The sequence below is a fragment of the Symphalangus syndactylus genome, chromosome 15 (genome assembly GCF_028878055.3).
Source record: "Symphalangus syndactylus isolate Jambi chromosome 15, NHGRI_mSymSyn1-v2.1_pri, whole genome shotgun sequence".
In the NCBI taxonomy this organism is placed as follows: domain Eukaryota; kingdom Metazoa; phylum Chordata; class Mammalia; order Primates; family Hylobatidae; genus Symphalangus; species Symphalangus syndactylus.
The window spans coordinates 7,490,991-7,511,569 of NC_072437.2; the positions used below are offsets into that span (position 1 = coordinate 7,490,991).

General features: G+C 51.2%; 1 protein-coding gene across 9 annotated transcripts in view; it reads right to left on the bottom strand.

Moving 5' to 3' along the window:
• Positions 1-20,579, bottom strand: part of ATP11A (ATPase phospholipid transporting 11A) — a 191,673-nt gene that overhangs the window by 35,406 nt on the left and 135,688 nt on the right. For all 9 annotated transcript variants that reach the window (XM_055244925.2, XM_055244924.2, XM_055244926.2 and 6 more), the window contains exons 13-17: positions 18,692-18,865; positions 17,226-17,389; positions 15,575-15,646; positions 13,890-13,963; positions 8,373-8,476 (exon numbers count right to left, since the gene is read on the bottom strand). In XM_055244925.2, the coding sequence (XP_055100900.1) occupies positions 8,373-8,476; positions 13,890-13,963; positions 15,575-15,646; positions 17,226-17,389; positions 18,692-18,865 (588 nt within the window). The remainder of the gene's footprint in view (positions 1-8,372; positions 8,477-13,889; positions 13,964-15,574; positions 15,647-17,225; positions 17,390-18,691; positions 18,866-20,579) is intronic.

A 20,579-nucleotide genomic window follows, 5' to 3' on the forward strand; every position in this document is an offset into this window, starting at 1 on the left:
TATAACCCAACCAACTCTTGAAAGGAGTAAGTCATCAACAAGTGAATTATTTAAGTCCACATTAAATACCAAGAATCATTATGCATCACAGCATTTTCAGACTAGAAAGCCTGGAGATAAGTAACAGAAATCAGGGTCATCTATCAAAAGATAAACTTTGTTCCTTTATTTTGACAAATGCAGAGTTAAATTTAACCTTTTTTTAAGTATAATCATTTGTAATTTTAGGGGCAATATCAAGTGATATTTCTAAAGTAAACATGTTTTATGCGGGAAGTTTGTAAGGTAGGTTGTTCTTTCACAACGAAAGAAACCTGCCAGGTTATTTACCAAAATCATTGGTTGCACAGGAACATAAGAAATTAAGAATCACAAATTCCTTACTGTGATCATCGTTCTGGATATCACCATACAGAGAGAATGCAGCCGCCACCAGCAAGACACAAGGAACGGGGGCAGAGGCTGAAGCGGCCACACAGGGGGCGGTTTACAGATGAACCCCTTCATTCAGTCAGCCAAGGCTGCTGAGCGCAACCGTCACAGAGGTTCACCTGATCATCTAGGGTGTTCCCCTTCCGTTTTCCCTGCTCCTTCAGCCCCAGCCCTACTGATAATAGTAAAAGAACCATAATCCTCCCAAATAACCATTTTAAAATCCGGCAGAATGCTGGTTTTTAAGAATTCAATGTTTTCCATTATATGAGACGAAGCGTCCCCTAACTCTCAGGGAAGGCTCATATTTATCACTAGTTCTGGACCTCTTAACTCATGTGAGGGACAGAATTGCCACTGGGTCAATGGCTCTCATGGCCCTTGAACTCTCAAAAGCCGGAAGTTGGGAAAGGGGGAGTTGAAGAAGTCAGAACACAAGACACGGTCTATGTGTGCCTGAGTCCTGTTCTCCAGGAACATTCTGGAACTCCTTCCTTCCCATCCTCCAGATATTGTCTCCTGGTCAAGAATAAGTGAGAAGCCAGTGGACCCATCTCAGAGGAAAGCAGCACTGAACAGACACTGCTCAGCCGCCCCAGCCTCACCTCCTGCTGAGCACACGACCTTGCAGCTTTCTGCTCACGGGTTTGCCTCTATTGTTAGGCACTGGGTTCTCTGGCTGTGGGCGCTGTGTCTGACTTCATCACTGAATCCCTGGCACACAGCCAAAACTCAACAACTTTTGCTGAATAAGTAAGTGGTTGAAATTAGATCTTTTGTGTACCTGTTGATCAAGTTAGAGATTGGAGACATAAATGCGAATTGCAGAATGAATTCTCTGACTTTTCCTAAGAGGCAATAAAACATACAAGATATATAGCTTCAGTCCGAAACCAGAAAAATTGCATAACAAGAAAATGGCTTTACAGGATAATAACCCAAAATGGTCCCAGAACTTAGGTTGCTGTGAGTGGTAAGCAGAAGCTTTTGGAAATAAATACGTTTCTGCTTTTAAAAGTCAATGAGGGACTTTCTCTTGTGGTAACACAGAATAGAAATACTTTTCTCTATTCCTCCTGCTAAGTACTACAAAAACCCTGCACACAGCACATAAAACAAAGCCAGATAAATACCCTACAAGAAAACTGTAGAACAATATCCCTTAGAAATATAGATGCAGATATGCTCAACAAAATACTAGCAAACTGAATCCAATGGCACACTGAAAGGATCATACACCACGACCAAGTGGGGTTTATTCCAGGAATGCAAAAGTGAGTCAACATATGAAAGTCAATGCAATACATGACATAAATCCCACATGATCATCTCAACTGATGCAGAAAGGCATCTGAAAAAAATCCAGCACCTTTTGGTGATAAAACCACTTAATAAACTGGGGAGAGAAGAAACCTCAACGTGGTAAAAACCACTTAAGTGAAAAAACCAGCAGGGCACGATGGCTCACGCCTGTGATCCCAGTGCTTTGGGAGGCCGAGGTGGGCGGATCGCCTGAGGTCAGGAATTCAAGACCAGACTGGCCAATGTGGTGAAACTCTACTAAAAATACAAAATCTCTCTAAAAATACAAAAATCTCTACTAAAAATACAAAAATTAGCCAGGCGTGGTGGTGCATGCCTATAATCCCAGCTACTCGGGAGGCTGAGGCAAGAGAATGGCTTGAACCCAGGAGGCAGAGGTTGCAGTGAGCCAAGATTGTGCCATTGCACTCCAGCCTGGGTGACAAGAGCAAAACTTTATCTCCGAAAAAAAAAAAAAAAAAAAAAAAGAAAAGGAAAACCTACAGCTAACATCACCCTCCATGGTGAAGGACTGAAAGCTTTTCCCTAGGATCAGGAACAAGACGGGGATGCCTGCTTTTGCCACTTCTATTCAACAGAGTATTAGATGCTCTAAGTGAGAGGATCAGGCTATAAAGAGAAAAAGAAAGTTTCCACATTAGAAAGGATGCCTTTCTAAGGCCTATTTGCAGATGACATAATCCTATATCTAGAAGACCATGAAGAATGTGCTCCCCGCTAACTGAATTCAGCAAAGACTCAGGGTACAAAGTCAACACACGAAAACTAGTGGCATTTATATACACTACCAATGAACAATATGGAAAGGAAATTAAAAAATAATTCCACTTACAATAGCATCAACAAGAGTAAAATACTTATGAATAAATTTAACCAAGGAGGTGAAAGACTCGAGGCTGAAAAATACCAAAGTTTGCTGAAAGAAATTATAAAATACCTAAATAAATGGAAAGATATCCCATGTTCATGAATTGTTAGGATGACAACACTACCCAAAGTGATCTACTGATTAAATGAAATCCTATCAACATCCCAATGGCTCTTCCCTCCCGCTCTTCCTCCATTTCTTTTTTTGAGACAGGGTCTTACTCAGTTGCCCATAGAAACGTGCAGTGGTGCCATCACGGCTCACTGCTGCTTTAAACTTCTGTGCTCAAGCGATCCTTCCATCTCATCCTGCCTAGTAGCTAGGACCACAGATGTGTGCCTCCACCCCTGGCTGATTCTCCCTTTGTATGTTTTGTAGAGACAGGGTCTCGCTATGTTTCCCAGGCTGGTCTCAAACTTCTGGCCTCAAGTGATCCTTCTGTCTCAGCCTCCCAAAGTGCTGGAATTACAAGTATGAGCCACCGTACCTGGCCCCCAGTGGCATTTTCTGCACAAATGAAAAAGCCCATCCTAAAATTCCTATTAAATCTCAAGAGGCTCAGAACAGCCAAACCATTTTATAACAGAAGAACAAAGTTGAAAGACTCACGCATCCTGGTTTCAAAGCCTGCTAGAAACTGACAGTAATCAAAACAGTGGGAACTGGGATAAAGACAGACATAGAGAAAATGGGATGGAACAGAGAGCCCAGAAATAAACCTCCAGGTAAGTAATCAAATGCTTTTCAGCAAGAGTGTCAATATCACTCAGTGGGAGAGGGAAGTCTTCACCAAATGGTGCTGGGAAAACTGGATAACTGCACGCAGGGAAATAAAGTAGGACCCTCACTTTACGAAAGACGCAAAAATTAGCCAAACATGGATTACACTCCTAAATTTAAGAGCTAAAACTAGAAAACTTATAGAAAAAAACACAGCGGTGGCAAATCTTCATCATCTTGGATTTCATAGCAGTTTTTTCGACATGACAGCAAGCACAGCCAGCGAAAGGAGAAATAAATTGGACTCGAAGGACACACAGGCCCCTCTGGACTGTCTTTCTACTTATTTTAACTTCCCCTAAATCTATAATTATTTCAAAATAAAATGCTGCCAACTGCGGGGGCCCTGAAAGTGCCCAGCTGACTACCTGGAGAGCTTCCAGGCCGAGGCTCGGGCAGGGGAACGTAGCCGGAGCCAGTAAATTCCCTGAGTTATGGGGCAAACCTGGGTGTCAAGGGAAGAAGCACCAGAGTTCCTAGGACGGAGTGGATGCCAGAGGCTGTGGACGGCCCCTCAAGCACCTGCAACTGTGAGGAAGCTCCTGGAGGCCAGGAACAAACCATTAGGAGAAGGGTGGGACAGCCTGCTGCCAGGAGGCATGGCCACTCACCAGGCACAGTGCTCAGGGCCTGGCAGGCCAGGGAGCACCACCCAGAGCAGGCACTGCTGTGGGTCTGCTGGACATCACGAAGACATGGCCTGAAAGGAACACTGTTCCCAGGAACTCAGCCGCACCCCAGAACAAGATTTAAGACCTCCAGGAGGACCACGATACCCAGCATCTAACAAAGCTCACAGGCAGGCATCTGGCCACAGGCCACCATCACACAGGGGCGCTGTCCCTGCCCCAAACAAGGGGACTGTGCAACCACTGTGGCTGGCCCAGAGCTGGCAGCAGGGGTGCAGTTAGCGAGGAGGATTTAAACAGTCACCGCAATTGTTATCACACACGCCCCATGTTAAGTAGGGGCATGAGGATACAAAACCACGCTGGTGGAATTTCTAGACACGAAAACTCCAATGTTTGAGGAGAGGGGTGTCCTGTGTGGGGCACTGACAGGTTAGACGCTGCACAGGAAAGACTCGTGACGTGGCAACAGAAACTGTCTCTAACGCAACGTGGAAAACCTTAAAGGGAAAAGCCTTCGTAAGTGGTGAGACAACATCCGGCGGTCGAGTACACGGGCCCCGGAACTGCTGGAAGGGAGCGGGCAAGAAAAATATCTGTAGAATAATTGCTGAAAACTTTTAAACTTGATGAAACCCCACAGATCTAAGATGCTCAAGACTGCTGAGCAAAGAAACACAGCATCACTCCACCAAGGCATCCCATCACGAAACACCTCAAAAGCAGCCAGAAAAGGGAAGCTGTGGAAAGAGAAATGAAGACGCTGTGACAGGAGGGTCCCCAGGAGAAAAGGACACATTGGCTCAGCCCCAGACACGCACAGCAGGGGGCCCGCAGCAGCTGCTTCCACAACAGCCCAAACTGCAAACAACCCAATGTCTACCAACAGGCGGAAGAATCAAGAAACTGGTCCATCCGTAGAAAGAACTGGCACTGCAAGTGCCCGGCAAATGAACTAGTGCTGCTAGAGCCGGCAACTGGACTGGTTAGTACTGCTAGTGCCTGGTAACTGGACTGGTTAGTACCGCTAGTGCCAGCAACTGGACTGGTTAGTACTGCTAGTGCCTGGTAACTGGACTGGTTAGTACCGCTAGTGACAGCAACTGGACTGGTTAGTACTGCTAGTGCCTGGTAACTGGACTGGTTAGTACCGCTAGTGCCAGCAACTGGACTGGTTAGTACTGCTAGTGCCTGGTAACTGGACTGGTTAGTACCGCTAGTGCCAGCAACTGGACTGGTTAGTACTGCTAGTGCCTGGTAACTGGACTGGTTAGTACCGCTAGTGCCTGGTAATTGGACTAGTTAGTACCGCTAGTGCTGACAACTGCAATGGTTAGTACTGTTAGTGCTGGCAACTGGACTGGTTAGTACTACTAGTGCCTGGCAACTGGACTGAGTAGTACCACTAGTGCCTGGTAACTAAACTGGTTAGTACCGCTAGTGCCCAGCAACTGGACTGGTTAGTACCACTAGCACCCAGCAACTGGACTAGTACCACTAGTGTCTGGCAACTAGACTGGTTAGTACTGCTAGCACCCAGTAACTGGACTAGTATTGCCAGTGCCCGGCAACTGGACTGGTTAGTACCGCTAGTGCCTGGCAACTGGACTGGTTAGTACCACTAGTGCCTGGCAACTGGACTGAATAGTACCACTAGTGCCTGGTAACTGGACTGGTTAGTACCGCTAGTGCCGGCAACTGGAGTGGTTAGTACCGTTACTGCTGGCAACTGGACTGGTTAGTACTGCTAGTGCCTGGCAACTGGCCTGCATAGTACTGCTAGTGCCTGGTAACTAAACTGGTTAGCACCGCTATTGCCCGGCAACTGGACTGGTTAGTACCGCTAGTGCCCGGCACTTGGACTAGTACCGCTAGTGCCCGGCACTTGGACTAGTACTGCTAGTGCTTGGCCACTGAACGAGTACTGCTAGTGCTTGGCATCTGAACGAGTGCTGCTGTTCATCACAACAGAAATGAACAGGCCCACATAGCCAAGTCTCAGCAGTTATGGGAATGAAAGACGCCGGATACAACAGCCACCTTTTGTGATTCTGCTGATAGGAAGCTCCAGAAGGTGGGCACGAATCTGCAGTGACGGCAAGTGGTGCGGTGGTCTGCAGCGAGTGGGAGTTGGCAGGGATGGGAGTATGAGGGCGCAAGACAGTCTCTAGGGTGAGGGATACATCCCCTTCCCAACAGGCAAAGCCTCCACGTGTGTGTTTGTGTGTCAACGCCCTTGCTGCTCTCGCATTTTAAATATGTATAGATCAGTGTATGGCAATTACATCTCAAGAAGCTTTTTGAAACAAGCAGCAAATGGACTTTAAAATCATCACGATTCACATAATCCATGCGCCTACTCTCCCGGACAGCAGCAGTGGGGATCTAGCAGGTGGAAGATAGATCTGGGACTCAGGCCATGAAGACCCTCCATGAAGGACCAGTCACCTGTGACCTGTAGCCACTGTGAGCTCAGTGTCGCACGGCGACCACATCACAGCAAAGCACAGCCTCGCGCTGTTGGAAAGCGAGCTGCAGATGGAGCTGCCCCCTCAGGAGTCCCCACACGCCCCTGTACTGAGGCTCCTTGTGCATCGATGTGCAGCATGCTTGTGCTGCTCGGAGGAACCCGCTGGGCTTCCACCCTGCCGCTCTGTGGCTGGTGGAAGTCAGTGATATATTTTCCAGATCCCTCACGGAGAAGTTCAACAATCCTTAACCTGCTGCTGATTTATGGATTCCTGTTGGTCCCAACGCAGCTACTTTGTAGCACTAGGAGTTGTTTTAATAGCAACATAAAGATGAATGACCCGCACATTGACAGCCTTCCACAAAGTTCAGAGCCGCCCTGGCTGCTGCAAGCACGGGCTCGCGAGTGAAAGGGCTCCTGTCCGTCAGCAGGAATTCTTAATGTTCTAACATCTACAGTAATCACGCGTTGCGACTGACAGCGAGGACAAACGTTGCTTTATTCATAAATGGTCAGTGAAGGCAGCGCTGAGTACCATGACCTCTAGTCCAAGGTTCTCTTGGCTCTGCCTTCCTTGGTGCAGAGCTAGCCTTGGAAGTCTTGTTTCCCAGTGCGTAGCCATTCTGGCCAGTGTCATTTTGGACCTCTGGGAGGACAGCCTGTCAGTTACTGTTTCTTTTTCATGAAAAGATGATAAAGACGGTGTGAGAGGAGGGGCTGCCCTGGGCTGGAGTGAGGGAGAAAGCCCCAGGGTGGCGTGGGGAGAAGGGTGCAGACGCCGTGGGACAAAGCAGCCACGCAGGGAGCAGAGGGAGTGCGTCCACCCAGCCACGCATCACCCAGCGTTAGGACATCTGATGGGAGGGAACGCGTTCACCCAGCCATGTGTCACCCAGCTTTAGGACGTCTGACAGGAGGGAGTGCGTCCACCCCAGCCACGCATAGTCCTGCTTTAGGGTATCTCACAGAAGGGAGTGCATCCACCCAGCCACAAGTCACCCAGCTTTAGGGTGTCTGACAGGAGGGAGCGCATCCACCCAGCCATGCATCACCTGGCGTTAAGGTGTCTCACAGGAGGGAGCACGTGCACCCAGCCATGCATCACTCAGCATTAGGACATCTGAAGGGAGGGAGCACATCCACCCAGCAATGCGTCGCTCGGCATTAGGGCATCTCACAAGGGGGAGCATGTCCACCCAGCCACGCATCACCTGGAGTTAAGGTGTCTGACAGGAAGGAGCGTGTCCACCCAGCCACGTGTTGCCCGGCTTCAGTGCGTCTGATGGGGAGGGGAGGCCCTGCTGTGAGAGACACTCAGGCCGGCCCCCTACCGCAGCAGCCCCAAAGACAGAAAGCCGGACCCATGGAGTCGGAGGCTCAGGTGTGCGGGCTGCTGGGCGGTGCTATACAACAAGTGGTGGAAAGAAACCTTATCATACAAGCTTAAGACCCAGATGGGGAAAGAAACCCAAACAGGTGATGTCACAACAGAAAACGAAAGTGCTGATTTGTTTTGAAACAAATCACTAGAAACGTCAAGACAAAGACTTTTTTGCTCCAATACAATAACCACAAACGTGCTAATTCTGACTCCCCAAAACATCAATCAACCAACCTGGCATCCACCCGAAAATAAAACCCTGTGCAAGGCTGGGGAGGAGACGGCCTGTGCCTGGCTGGGTATCGGAGGCCCCTTGGGGTCGGTGCCGGCCGAGGCTGCCCGTCTATCTGCCTCTGGCCCAGCTGATTTCTAAACATTCCCCAAGGGATACAATGCGCCATTCCCAGCCAGGAACTTGTGGAACACGGAATTCCTTCCTGACAGCAGGGGAGCTGACTGCCGCCAGGCCCTCCCCAGCCCGGCTCTCACCACTGCGTTACGCTCCACTCTGGCTCGGATCTGGTCAACTTTGCCTTCTATCACTCTGGGGAATATCGACGAATCTGCTCCTTTGCAAAACAGATAAATTTCTCCTACAAAATGAGAAAAACGAGGAGTTTAATCACAATATGAGGAAGACTAGATTATTTTTTAAATTATGCCATTATTAAAAAACAAAAAACAGGGATAGCAGTGTGGAAATCTTTTTAAAGAAGATTTTAATGGACCAGTTAACACGTCCATTCAGGAAAAAAATAAAACCTACAGATTACCTCCAAAGCCTCGTTTTATTCCTACAACCCTAGAAATTTCACAGGAAAGGCAGCAACGAGGAAAAGAACTTGGCTCCGGGACTCTGTTTTTTCTCTGGGAAAGACACGAAAGGGGATAAAATGCCCTCGGGACGGGGATTGGGGTGACCCAAAGGGGGTCCCGGTTTCTGAAATGCTGGAAGGTGAACACAAAGCCCCTTCGGAGAGTCATTTGTCCTCATGCAGAGCAAGGCAGCCGGGCCACCTCTGAACTTGGAAGAGTCATGGGAAACGTGTGCGTCATTTTTCCCCATGTGTCCAGTAACACTGCGATTGCTGTGGACATACTTGTGCTGTGAACGCAGGCTTCTCAGGCCTCAGATAAAGCGAGTTTCTCTTCCAGGCACTGCAGCACACAGCAAAGGCCACGACAGTTCTGCTGCGATGTGACCTGCTCCCGACACACAGAGCCCTCTTTGCACCTGAAGCATCCCCTGGTCTGCAAAGCCACGTGGCACTCTGCCAGGCAGCTGGTTTGTGCCTGGGCGCAGGGCAACGCCACGGTCCTCCATCGCGGCGATGGCAGGGTGGGAGAAGCACCACAGCAGCCTGAGCAGCACGCGTAGGAAGCTCCATGCCCAGGTCCTGGTGGGGCAGAGCCCTGAGACCCCCAGATACTGAGGGCCCTCGGGAAGTCTACTGGGGACCAAATCCAGAGGGCCCCAGGGTGGGCAGGCAGTGGTCCCCAGGCGGGTGGTGGGAGGGACACGGGGAGGGGACGCTCCTGGGCTGACTACCCGGATCCAAGGCCTGGAGCTTAGACAAGCACTCAGGAGCAGGAACAGGGTCCGCCTTGCCTTCCTTCCCAGATCTGTCCTGAGACACCAACAGGGAAGCTGTGGGAACACAGCTACACTTGACGCTCACGTGGCCGAGGTGACTGCCAACCTGCAGCCAGAGAGGATGGCACCTGGTGACACAGGTGTTGCCAATACATGGAGCAAACCAGTGCCGAGCAAAGGCTGGAGGGCATGGGAGAGGACGGAGGCTGAGGCTGGAGGGCACAGGAGAGTGGGGAGGCTGAGGCTGGAGGGCACGGGAGAGTGGGGAGGCTGAGGCTGGAGGGCACAGGAGAGTGGGGAGGCTGAGGCTGGAGGGGACAGGAGACTGGGGAGGCTGAGGCTGGAGGGGATGGGAGAGTGGGGAGGCTGAGGCTGGAGGGGATGGGAGAGTAGGGAGGCTGAAGCTGGGGGAGATGGGAGAGTGGGGAGGCTGAGGCTGGAGGGGACGGGAGAGTGGGGAGGTTGAGGCTGGAGGGGATGGGAGGGTGGGGAGGTTGAGGCTGGAGGGGATGGGAGAGTGGGGAGGTTGAGGCTGGAGGGGATGGGAGAGTGGGGAGGCTGAGGCTGGGCGGTACAGGAGAGTGAGCAGGTAGGGGATGGTGGGGACAGGGGAGTGAGCAGGCTGAGGCTGGGAGTTGGACCCCGGAGGGCCTCTGCAGAACCGCAGAGGTGTGACCACAGAGTCTCAGTTGCTTAGCATAGAAAAGCAGGGCCTGGGGGTTAAACCACCCAACCGATGTCAGAGCCGTTTCCTGACTCCCACGGTTTCCAGCCAATGCTGTTGTTTCATCAGATACAGTTTAGAATGAGAACTGTGGTCCAGATGACATAATGATGCATTCTTGAACAACAGCACATTTTTTACTAGAAAATTTGTGTTTCATGGCTCACAACTCATGCCAAGAGCATGTGAATGGCTTAACTTTCCCACGGTCTCAGCTTGTGAATTCCACTGTAAGACACAGGACACCTTCAGCCTGAAGATGTGGTGGGGAACAGCCTTGGAATAAAAAAACCCAGAGGACAGAGCAAAAGTTAATCTACAATGAGCAACTGAAGACCGTACACATGTAGGTGACAAGACCGAACACACAGGATCCTGTCCCCAAGGCAGCTGGGTTGTGTCGCAGGTGCAGCCATGGTTGGTGGCTGTCCCCTCTGGGACCAAGAAGGGCTTACTGCCATTTGGAGAAGAGAAAGGGCTACAGAACCACAGTTTGAGCCCATGGTGGGGGGTCTCTCATTGTGTCTCACAGACGAGCTCAAGGACATGGAAAGCCAGGCATGACAGCAAATGTCCCCGAAATGGCTGGAAAACAGGACATCGAGGAAGCAGCTCCTGGAGGAGCTCCAGGAGGGTGCACTGTTAGGACTTTCCTTCTTCTGTTTTGTCTTTTCTGCTTGCTTTTCTTTTTCATAGATGAATATGCTTATGTACTCTCCTTTTCTTCTTTCGAGTCGGTGTTCTGTGTACTACGTACATAATACCTTGGGTGCAGTAAGCATCCGCAGGATCCCCCACAAGAGAAAGACTTCACATCTGCCTTTGAAAGGGAAGGCCTGATGCAGCCGAGTAGCCTGTGACTTCCGAAGTCCTTCCTCAAAATTCCACCGTGGAGAATCCCAGGAAAGCACACATGACCGAGGTACAGACATATAAAAAAGCGTCCTGCGGACATCATGGGAGGCGCCTGTTGGGGCTGCTCAGCCCCACAACAGTGAGATCCGGCTCTGACAGCCGCATCCCCCGACAGGGCTGAGCCCAGGCGGAAACATGAGCTGTGAGCTGGCTGCAGGTCTCCCCGCCCAGCAGGCAGAACTCCAGTGCAATTAGTGAGCCTCTCCAGGGATGACTACTACTTACAGAACACCTTGCTTAATTACATATTCAAACTTCTCTTAAAAGTAACTGATGAGTGGCTGGCTTCAGACGGCAGGGCAGTCTCTCCTGCAAGCTCTCAGTTCCTTGGAGAGGCCCTAGGAGGTCCACAGGCGTCCCGGTGTGGATGGGGATATTCTCATGGCACAAATGCCTCCAACCCGGATTCTTCGAGTGATCCAGTGGCTCTTCAGCCTTTTGATAGTAACAGAAGTTATTTACAAAGATTCCATGGCATGGCCCACAACATGAGCCCTGAGGTCTCCGGCATTCAGGATGCAGCAAAGACCCTTTGTGAGCGTGTGGCAGGGCCAGCTCCAGGGTGAGTGTGCGGCAGAGGCGGCTCCGGGGTGGCTGATGCTTGCCTTCTTGGGCACCGTGGTCAGCCCTGCAGGTCACGGGCAGCATGTTCCAGCCACGGCTCAACAGCTAGATTCGGCTTCTATGGGGAAAACCACGTGACGGGATGGACCAGCAACTTCCTACCCAGGATGCATTTATCCCAGATAACTCCGAGTGGCTGAGACTCTCAGGATTGCGCCTCATCCGAGCTGGGGGGGACGGGCTCCGACACACAGAAGTCTCGCACATCTGAACCTGTTCTCAGACTCTGTCCTGCTGATCCCATGGTCCGGCTGGCAGAAGCTCTTCGTGGGGGTCCTGGCAACATTCACACACAGATTGTTCCTCATCCTATGACCATCAGTGGACGTCTCACCGTGGAGCCTGGATTCATCCCACATTTGATGGCGTGTCTCAGAGGTGATGCTGTGTGATGCAGCAGGACTGTGTCTGAGGAATCAGCGGAGGCAGGCGGCACTCCCCCAGAGCAGCCATGGCACCCTCCTGAGGCTGTTGCCAACCCCAGAGTCGCTATGACTCACAGGGCATCACCGAGAGCCACACCGCCTTCCCCTACAGCTCCTTCCGGGTCTTAGGAAGTTAGGCACCGCGGTCCTGATCCGAAGGGTGCCCGACGGCACTGATGATGGCCCTGCTCTGTCTTGTCTGTGTTAAAATGAAATTCGGCACGTCTTAGGAAAATGCTGGCATGAAGCTCTCCAGCCTGGAGTCTGTCTGGTTCCGGGAAGTGGCTGTTTGGTTGTTTGCCAGGCATCTTTCTAAAGAGCTAAATGCAGCCTGGGATTGTCTGGTTTTAGGAAACCATGAAGAGTGAGATCCCACAGCTCTTGATGAAGCCCTGCTCCGACGCTGCGTGGAGTGCTCTGAAAGGCACAGGATTTGGGAGCACTTGGCGGAGGGTGGCGTGACGTGAGCGTGTTGCTGAGAAGAGTGTCGGTTCTGCGTTCAGGATGCATGCAGGCTGCCAGCGGCCGCAGATGGACGGACGGCCCCACCACAGCGCACCGTCCCGCACGCTGCTGTGGGGCTGAGGGCTGGGAGAGGTTTCCTGAGCCGTCCATGGAAAGGACAGATGGATGAAAGGTCCTTCCTATGGGAAAGCCCACAGCAGGCAGCAGGGAACGAGGCCACTGTGGGGGCTGTGGGCACTGCCCTCTGGGGACACTTGGGGACAGCCTGGCGATGAAGGTGGGTGAGAGTCTCAGAGGAGGCACTGGGAGAAGCTCAGCGCCGGCAGGTGGGAGCTCTTAGGACGCGATGGCCATGCAAAGGGGTGGCCCCTGCAGACGGAGCCCATGGGCCCTGCCTGTCCAGGGCAAACAACCAGGGGAGCCCACACCTTCGAACCTCAGCACTGTGGGCGGGAGCCTGAGGGGCTGCAGTGTTGAGTGACCTGTGGCATGTGTCGTGACCTGGTGAGGGTGAGGGGAGACGAGGTCATTCACCTGTGCACAGGGGATGCAAAGTGCCTGGGAGAGCACCTCGCAGGGAGGTCAGGGGACCACAGATGCATCCATCTGGCCTGCAGAGGGAATCGTCCGGGATGGGCAGCCACAGGTCAGAGTGGGAGGACCAGGAGAGTGCCCACCCGTGCGGGTCACCAAAACATCACGGCGGCCACAGGGCTCTGACTGTGCCCCGCCACAGCTCATCCCAGCATTCCAGAGCACAGACTGAGTGTGCTGTTCTCACAGACACACTGTTACGGCAACTGCCAATCAACAAAGCTCTCTTTGCAATTTGAACATTATTATAGATATATTTGCAAACCCACATTACCTTTTCCTTGAAAATAGTTATTTAAAAACATTTTATGTCATTTAGCTCTGCATGGAGAAAAGCAGGTGGGGGATAGGGATGGGCAGGGGAACATTCATAAATGGAGTTAAGCAATTTTCAACAGTAAAGTGGCCCCAACTCGACACTAAAAGATGGACAGAGCAAGGGTGCCAGATATTTAGCCCAGGACTCCCTCCTCAGCATTCCAGAGATGTTTCACTTTTTAAAAATAAAAAATTAGTATTTTGAGAGGATCTGTCTATAGTTTTTAAAAAAAAGAATAAATCATTCTTAAACCCTAAATCCTTAAAGCTCCTATACAATTTAGTCGTCAGAATAAAACACAACCACTGTGTATAACTTAATAAATCAAAAGAAAAAGAAATTTTACCTGTAGCAGATTTTACAATTACACTCATTCTCCTTCTAACTGAGTCAAAACTCAAAATTTCCAGCAATTCAAACCTGAAAGAGAAATGCAGAAGGTCACACCGTCCACGTGGGTCCTCATGTGATTCCATCTGGTAACTGTGGAGCTCTCCACAGCAGAATGGCTGGGGCAGCCCTGGCCCTTCCTCAGGGGACACACCGAGGGCTGCTGGGTGAGGGGCGTCCTCCCACGGACGCTCTGAGAGGCCTGGATTTGAAGGACGCGGCAGGTGTACCCAGTGGGGCAGAGTCTGGGCCCCGTGGCACCTGCGGCACCGGCTCCTCACCACGTCTCCACCCTACCCAGGGCACGGGCTCAGATTCTGCCAAGCAGGCTGTGTTCCCTATGCACTGACTCCCTCCCTAAACACTGCTGAACAGAGACTCAAAGTTGTGTCAGAGCTTGGATCCTTGTCAGTGAACTGGCGTTACCCTAAGAGATCAAAACTATGGAAAACGCAAAGGACACTGGCATTTTGGCTGGTGCTGTCCTGTTACCGGAAGGCTCAGAAAACCTGTGTGGCGTCTGGAGCATCGGAAGTGTTTGGCAGCCCCTGCTGCTGCCTCTCAGCCTCCTCAGGGCCTTGGACTCAGCAGGAAGCTGCGGAGGGGTTCTGGCCGCAGTGCCAGCCCAGCTCAGAGCCAGCGGTCCCTTGGCAGAGCCCTGACGGGAGCTCTCATCTAGGCCATGACCTCACCACCTTCACGGCTGCAAACCCGGAGCCTCAACGGCAGTGAGTTGCAGCCCCTGGGAAGCCCAGGATGCTGTGGGGAGGGCACAGTCAGTGCCAGCGGAGGGCCCAGGTCACCCCGGCCCCCAGGAAGCCCAGGGTGCTGTGGAGAGGGCGCAGCCGGTGCCAGCGGAGGGCCCAGGAGCCCCGCCGAGTCAAGGGGTTTGTCCTTTCTCTTCCACTGGGGAGTTTATTTTCCCTAAGAATGAAATTTTAAAATCCAGGTGTTTTGAGGCCATCACCACCAGATCTTGTGTCTTTGCTGGAACCGTGACTGCACATTCGTGCTTATTGATAAAGGGGACACCACCACCCACTCTCCTGAGTCAGATCTCAAGATGGGTCACTTGTCTCAGGGACATGCAATTTGGGACAGAGACAGTCCCTAAAAAATGGGAAGAATTTTAAAGATATGAAAAGTAAAACAATCCAACATCAAACTGGTGACTGAAAAGTGTACTGTGCAAACTGTTTTCGACAGGACGCTGTGCTCCCGGCACATGAGCCAGTGTTCCTCCCTGCGGGACTCATGGCCACACCAGGGGTGGCTGCTCACTCCCCTCGTGGAGGCAAAGGAGCCTGGAGAGGTCAGAACACGGCCTGCAGTAAAATCTGACTTTAGGTGGCTTAACCCAAAACATATTTGACGGTGAACTTTTCTTCACTGAACTCCAATTTACATCTCCAAGGAAAACTATCCAGGGGAAGCAGCCCTGTGGCTGCACCCAAGCCCTTCTCTAAGTGTCCAGCACTTCTCCAGAACATTCTGGTGACATTCCTGGGGTGCCACTGGGAAGGAGAGGAAGCGAATTGTGGGAGAACATAGAGAACTTGTCTTTTCCCTCACACGCAGAACCTTATAAAGGACACTCTTTATTCTTTAGTCCTTTCACATGTGAGGGTGAGGTGCACATACCTTTCTATGTGGTTCTCCCTGTTTAATATCTCCATGTAATTGTCCTTCAGCCTCAGGTAGGTAAAGCCAAGTCTGCAGTGAGAAGGGAAACCTCGGGGTGAATCTGAGATTCTGATGTTCCTCTTTCATAGAGCATTTGCTTTATATTTTGGTAAAGCGTTCTTTTCAAAAACAAAATACTTTCAGTTAAATAGAGATTATAAACTGCATTATAAAGTTAGGAGATTATCATAATGAACTTATGCACCATCTCAAAAAATCTTCCAAGAGCAACAGAATTTCTACCTAACCCAACCCTCCCTGACACACAGCAGTGAGGCACATTCTTGTCGGTATTGTTCTCCAGAAGAGCGTGGCGGGCACATGGCCTGCAATCCTTGCTTCGATGACACCTTTGCTCATTGATTTGTGGACTTTGTTGTTGTTGAGCAGAGAACATGATGCCAGAGGGAGAGGGACCCTGAGAGGCTGTTACCCCCAGACCAAGCCCCTTGAGTCACTGACGGGGAACCAAGGCCCAGCGCAGGCCTTCAGCCAGCACGTGGGTGCACCCATCTGTAAGATGCCTCCTCCTGCACGCCTGGGGGACAGTGACCTTCATGGCCTTGTGGGAGCCGCTGGGATGGCGGAGACAGAGCATGGCTTTGGGATGCAAGAGGCCAGCAGAGGACCCGGGAGACAGATGTGCTTCGCGACACCAGGGGGATGGGAGTGGAGGCCTCTGGCCAGCCCAGGTGGGAGCAGCGGCTGGAGGAAAAGCTTCAGGGCGGGGAGGAGTCTCAAAGGTGGGTGGGGCAGCCGGACCTGACTTCTAACACCTGTGATGAAGGCAGTGGCATTCCTGGGCACTTGTGTTCCAAGGAGAGAGAAACCCAGCTCCAAGAAGCCTCACCTACGCATGTGTGGCTTTAGGCATGGAACGAAAGGTCCCGGTGATACTGTTGACGTATCTGTGCTGCTACTCAAATTGCATGGAGAAAACACATTAGTTTAGCAGCGACAAAAACATGGCTGTAATTAGGTGAGAAGCGCGAACATGATTCTCACCATACTCAGTCCCTGAAGGCAGTGTTCCTTTATCACTTTTGGGGAGGGGAGATTCAGTATTACAGAAGTCACGAGCTGGGTGGATTTGAAAACGACTTCCCTGAGTTGAAATTATGCAATGTATCTGGAATGTTTAAAGTATTTTTCCAAGCGTTTGCTTAAAGGGTGGGCAGTGAGAGGTCCCGCACCAGCTCTGCTCTGCCCAGCCCAGGCTGTGGCTCTGGGAAGGCCGCTGGGCCTCTGCACTTCAGTTTTCTGAGACGCAGGAGGGAGATTTGTGTTACAGGAAGGACTGTTTCCATATTTCGAAGCCTGTGGTTATTGGGAATGACCTCTAACTTACTGCAGACCTCAGGAGGAAAAGCCACCCACGCAAAGTCAGAGATGAAGACTCAGGCGCCGGGGACCAGACGCTGCTTATCATGGTGGGAGGGGCTCATACAGGGACGGGGGTCCAGAGAACCTGGGCATAAAGGCAGCAGAGCTCAGTGTGGAGGGCACAGGGTGTGGCTGAGGACGCCTCTAGGTGCAAGTCCCTGACTGGGGCTGCGGTGGGGCTGAGTCACATCAGGAAACCCAGGCAGACCCTTGGCCTGCGACGTACCTCTGGACACCTTCGACCAGCGCCACCTCGTCGGGCGAGGATGAGATGTACACACAGGATTTCCCCCCGTCCGGCGATTTCCTGGGGCCGTCTACGCTGTCATCGTGTTTCACCTGGACGGTGTGGCAGAGACAGAGGGCCCGGAAAAACAGCTCCTCGCGCTCCTATAAAATAGCAGTTCCCAGAACCCCCAAATCACGGTGCGTCCACTGAAGATAGAGGGAAACAGGCGCAGAGAGAAAACAAGAAGCAGGGGGGACGGGGGGGGTCCCCGCAGCCACGAAGGCAGCTTGTGGGCGGTGAGGGGTTATACAGTGGGATGGAATTACAGCTTTCCATTATTCTCAAGCACTCTGTTTTATAACTGAGATTGACGGGCGATGAAGACTGAAACGGGCGTGTGTTCTTCAGCACCGACACTTTTAGAAACCACAGAGGCTTCACATGTGCTCAGAAATGGCAAATGACCGCTAGCGTACAGGAAGGGAGACTGAGTCACACGGTGCCGCGAACACAGACATTCACAAACACCCTGGACCCTGGCTGTGCCTCTGCCCTGGTGCCGCGCGATGGGGACGTTCTCCTAACCGAAGCGTGTGTTAGACTAGACGTGACCTGTGGCGCTCCTGCTGTTGACTCACATTGTAACATTCACCCTGAAACCCCCTAAGAAGTTGGAGCTATTATCCTGCACCTGCAGCTGCAGAATCAGCGTTTAGGAAGGTGAAGTGATGTGCTCAGGGCCACAGCCAGCTGGGACCTGATCCCCGAGGCTGCCCTGTGTGCGGCTTTCACAGCCAGCTGGGACCTGATCCCCAAGGCTGTCCTGCATGTGGGGAAATTCGGGAACAGTGTCGGCCTGGGACTCCAGCCCTGCCCAGAGATGCTGAGATCTGGAGCCACAGCACTTGGGGCGTGTGTGAGAGTGCATGCGTGTGTCTGCATGTGAGCGAGTCTGTGTGTGCACACGGTATCTGGGCGTGAGAGTACGTGTGTGTCTGCATGTGAGCGTGTTAGACACATGGTGTCAGGGAGTGTGAAAGTGTGTGTCTTCGTGTGAGCGTGTGCGCATGTGTGTATGTGTGCACACGGTGTCTGGGCATGTGAGTGTAGGTGTCTGCGTGTGAGCATGTGCGCATGTGTCTGCACACGGTATCTGGGTGTGTGTGAGAGTGCGTGTGTTTGCATATGAGCATGTGTGTCCGTGTGTGCACATGGTGTCTGGGTGCATGCATGTGTGTTTGCCCTCCTTCTATGGTTTTCATAACCAATTCTAACACGGGTATCACCGAGCAGATGTGTCCTAACGGGACACTACACACATCGCACCTTCTGACCATTCCTCCCACTGAGGTCTGTAGAGAGGGCCTGGACTTTCCTGGACACTCGAGTGAAAAGGGGTGGACTCAGCATGCACAGCCGCCCACTCACTCACACACTTGGACGGCGCGGGGGCTGCCACCTACCCTCCCGTTGACGCTGGGGGACGAGTCAATCATGTCGATTCCTGAGGACTCTGGGAGGACCTGCCCGTTGCAGATGACGTGGGGCACGTAGACGTGGCCTTCGATGCAGCACTCCTTGAACTCCATGTTGTTTTCCGTGAGGGTGCCGGTCTTGTCTGTGAAGATGTACTCCACCTGCGGGCAGGGTACAGCAAGTCAGGACGCTCTGAGGGAGGCCCGCACGTCTCCGACTCAGACACACAGCAGCCGTGTTTCCTCCCCAGCTCCCACTGTGACTTGAATAGGCGGTGGATTTCTAAAGGTTTTCCCCCAGACAGACCACCTCACCGGGCTGAGCCACACTCCCGCCTCATCCTCCTTCCCAGTGTCCAACAGGACCCTGCAGTCCTGGCAGGTGTTTCAGGAGGATGGGTGGGGAGGCCTTGGGACACCTTCTCTGGGTTGGGAGCAAAACAGAGTATGGTCTCGCAGTCCCATTCCCCGGGACAGAGACATGGGTGGGGCCAGGGCTCCGTTTGTTTGGGAAGACAGAATGTGAGTGGGTCGTCCCGAATCTTAACAACAACAATAAAAAACCAAGGCTACGGAGAGGACGAACTTACTCTATACAGTCTTGGAGGTCAAAACCCACAATTCCATGTAAGGTTGAGAAGGTAAAATTCAAGCAAATAAGGACAAAACAAATCTCGGAGAAAACTGATATGTGTTAAAGATACAACCCATCTTAAACTCTGATTTTAGATAAGCTCACGGGTGACACGTTTATCGTGAATAACTGAAGGTGGGGGTTCTGGAATGCGCGGCAGCATCTTGAGACTGAGCTTGGGCGTGTCCACGGGGACGCTTCTTCCCAAGCATTTTGGATAAGGGATATTCAACCTGTGTACCCTTCTTAAACAGGACTTTGAAGTAACTTAGAATAAACGCTTATTCAATCCCAAAAGCATTTTTATTTTTATTTCTTTTTTTTGAGATGGAATCTCACCCTGTTGCCCAGACTGGAGTGCAGTGGTGTGATCTCGGCTCACTGCAACCTCCATCTCCCAGGTTCAAGCAATTGTCATGCCTCAGCCACCTGAGTAGCTGGGATTACAGGCACCTGCCACCACGTCTGGCTAATTTTTGTATTTTTAGTAGAGATGGGGTTTCGCCATGTTGGCCAGGCTGGTCTTGAACTTCTGACCTTAGGCGATCCACCCACCTTGGCCTCCCAAAGCGTTGGGATTATAGGCACGAGCCGCTGTGCCTGGCCCTAAAAATATTTTTAAAAGGGTAAAATGGATAAGAATGAAATAACAAATGTTAAGAGGTTTGGTTTATCATCCTGTTTAGCTATAACTAAATAGGTGGCGTATTTCTAGGAAAAATGACCATGAAAATGAACAATAATAAAAATTAATTATAAAAGACCTTTACTGAGCACTCAGGGTGTGCCAGCCACTGGGCAGCGCCTCATTTAATCTTCAACTGTGATTAACACATCAACTGTGTTACTATCCCAGTTTTAAGAATATGAAAACAAAAGCTTAAAACCTCTGGACACAAATCCAGTCAGTTCTGTTAACTCGGGATGCGGAGATAAGATTGTTTGCTTTGTTACTATTAAATACGTTTGTTAAAGTCTTTAATTGCTTTTTCAAACAGTTTCTTGTCTGGTATGTAGAATCACTACTGATTTTGGGTGTTGATTTTGTATACTGCAAATTTAGTGAATTTGTTGATTAGTTCTAAAAGCTTTTTGGTGGAGTCTTTAGGCTTTTCTATATATAAGATTGTGTCATCAGCACACAATTTCACCTCTTCCTTTCCTATACGAATGCCTTTTCTTTTTCTTGCCTCACTGCTCTGGCTACAGCTTCCAGTGCTATGCTAAACAGAAGGGGTGAAT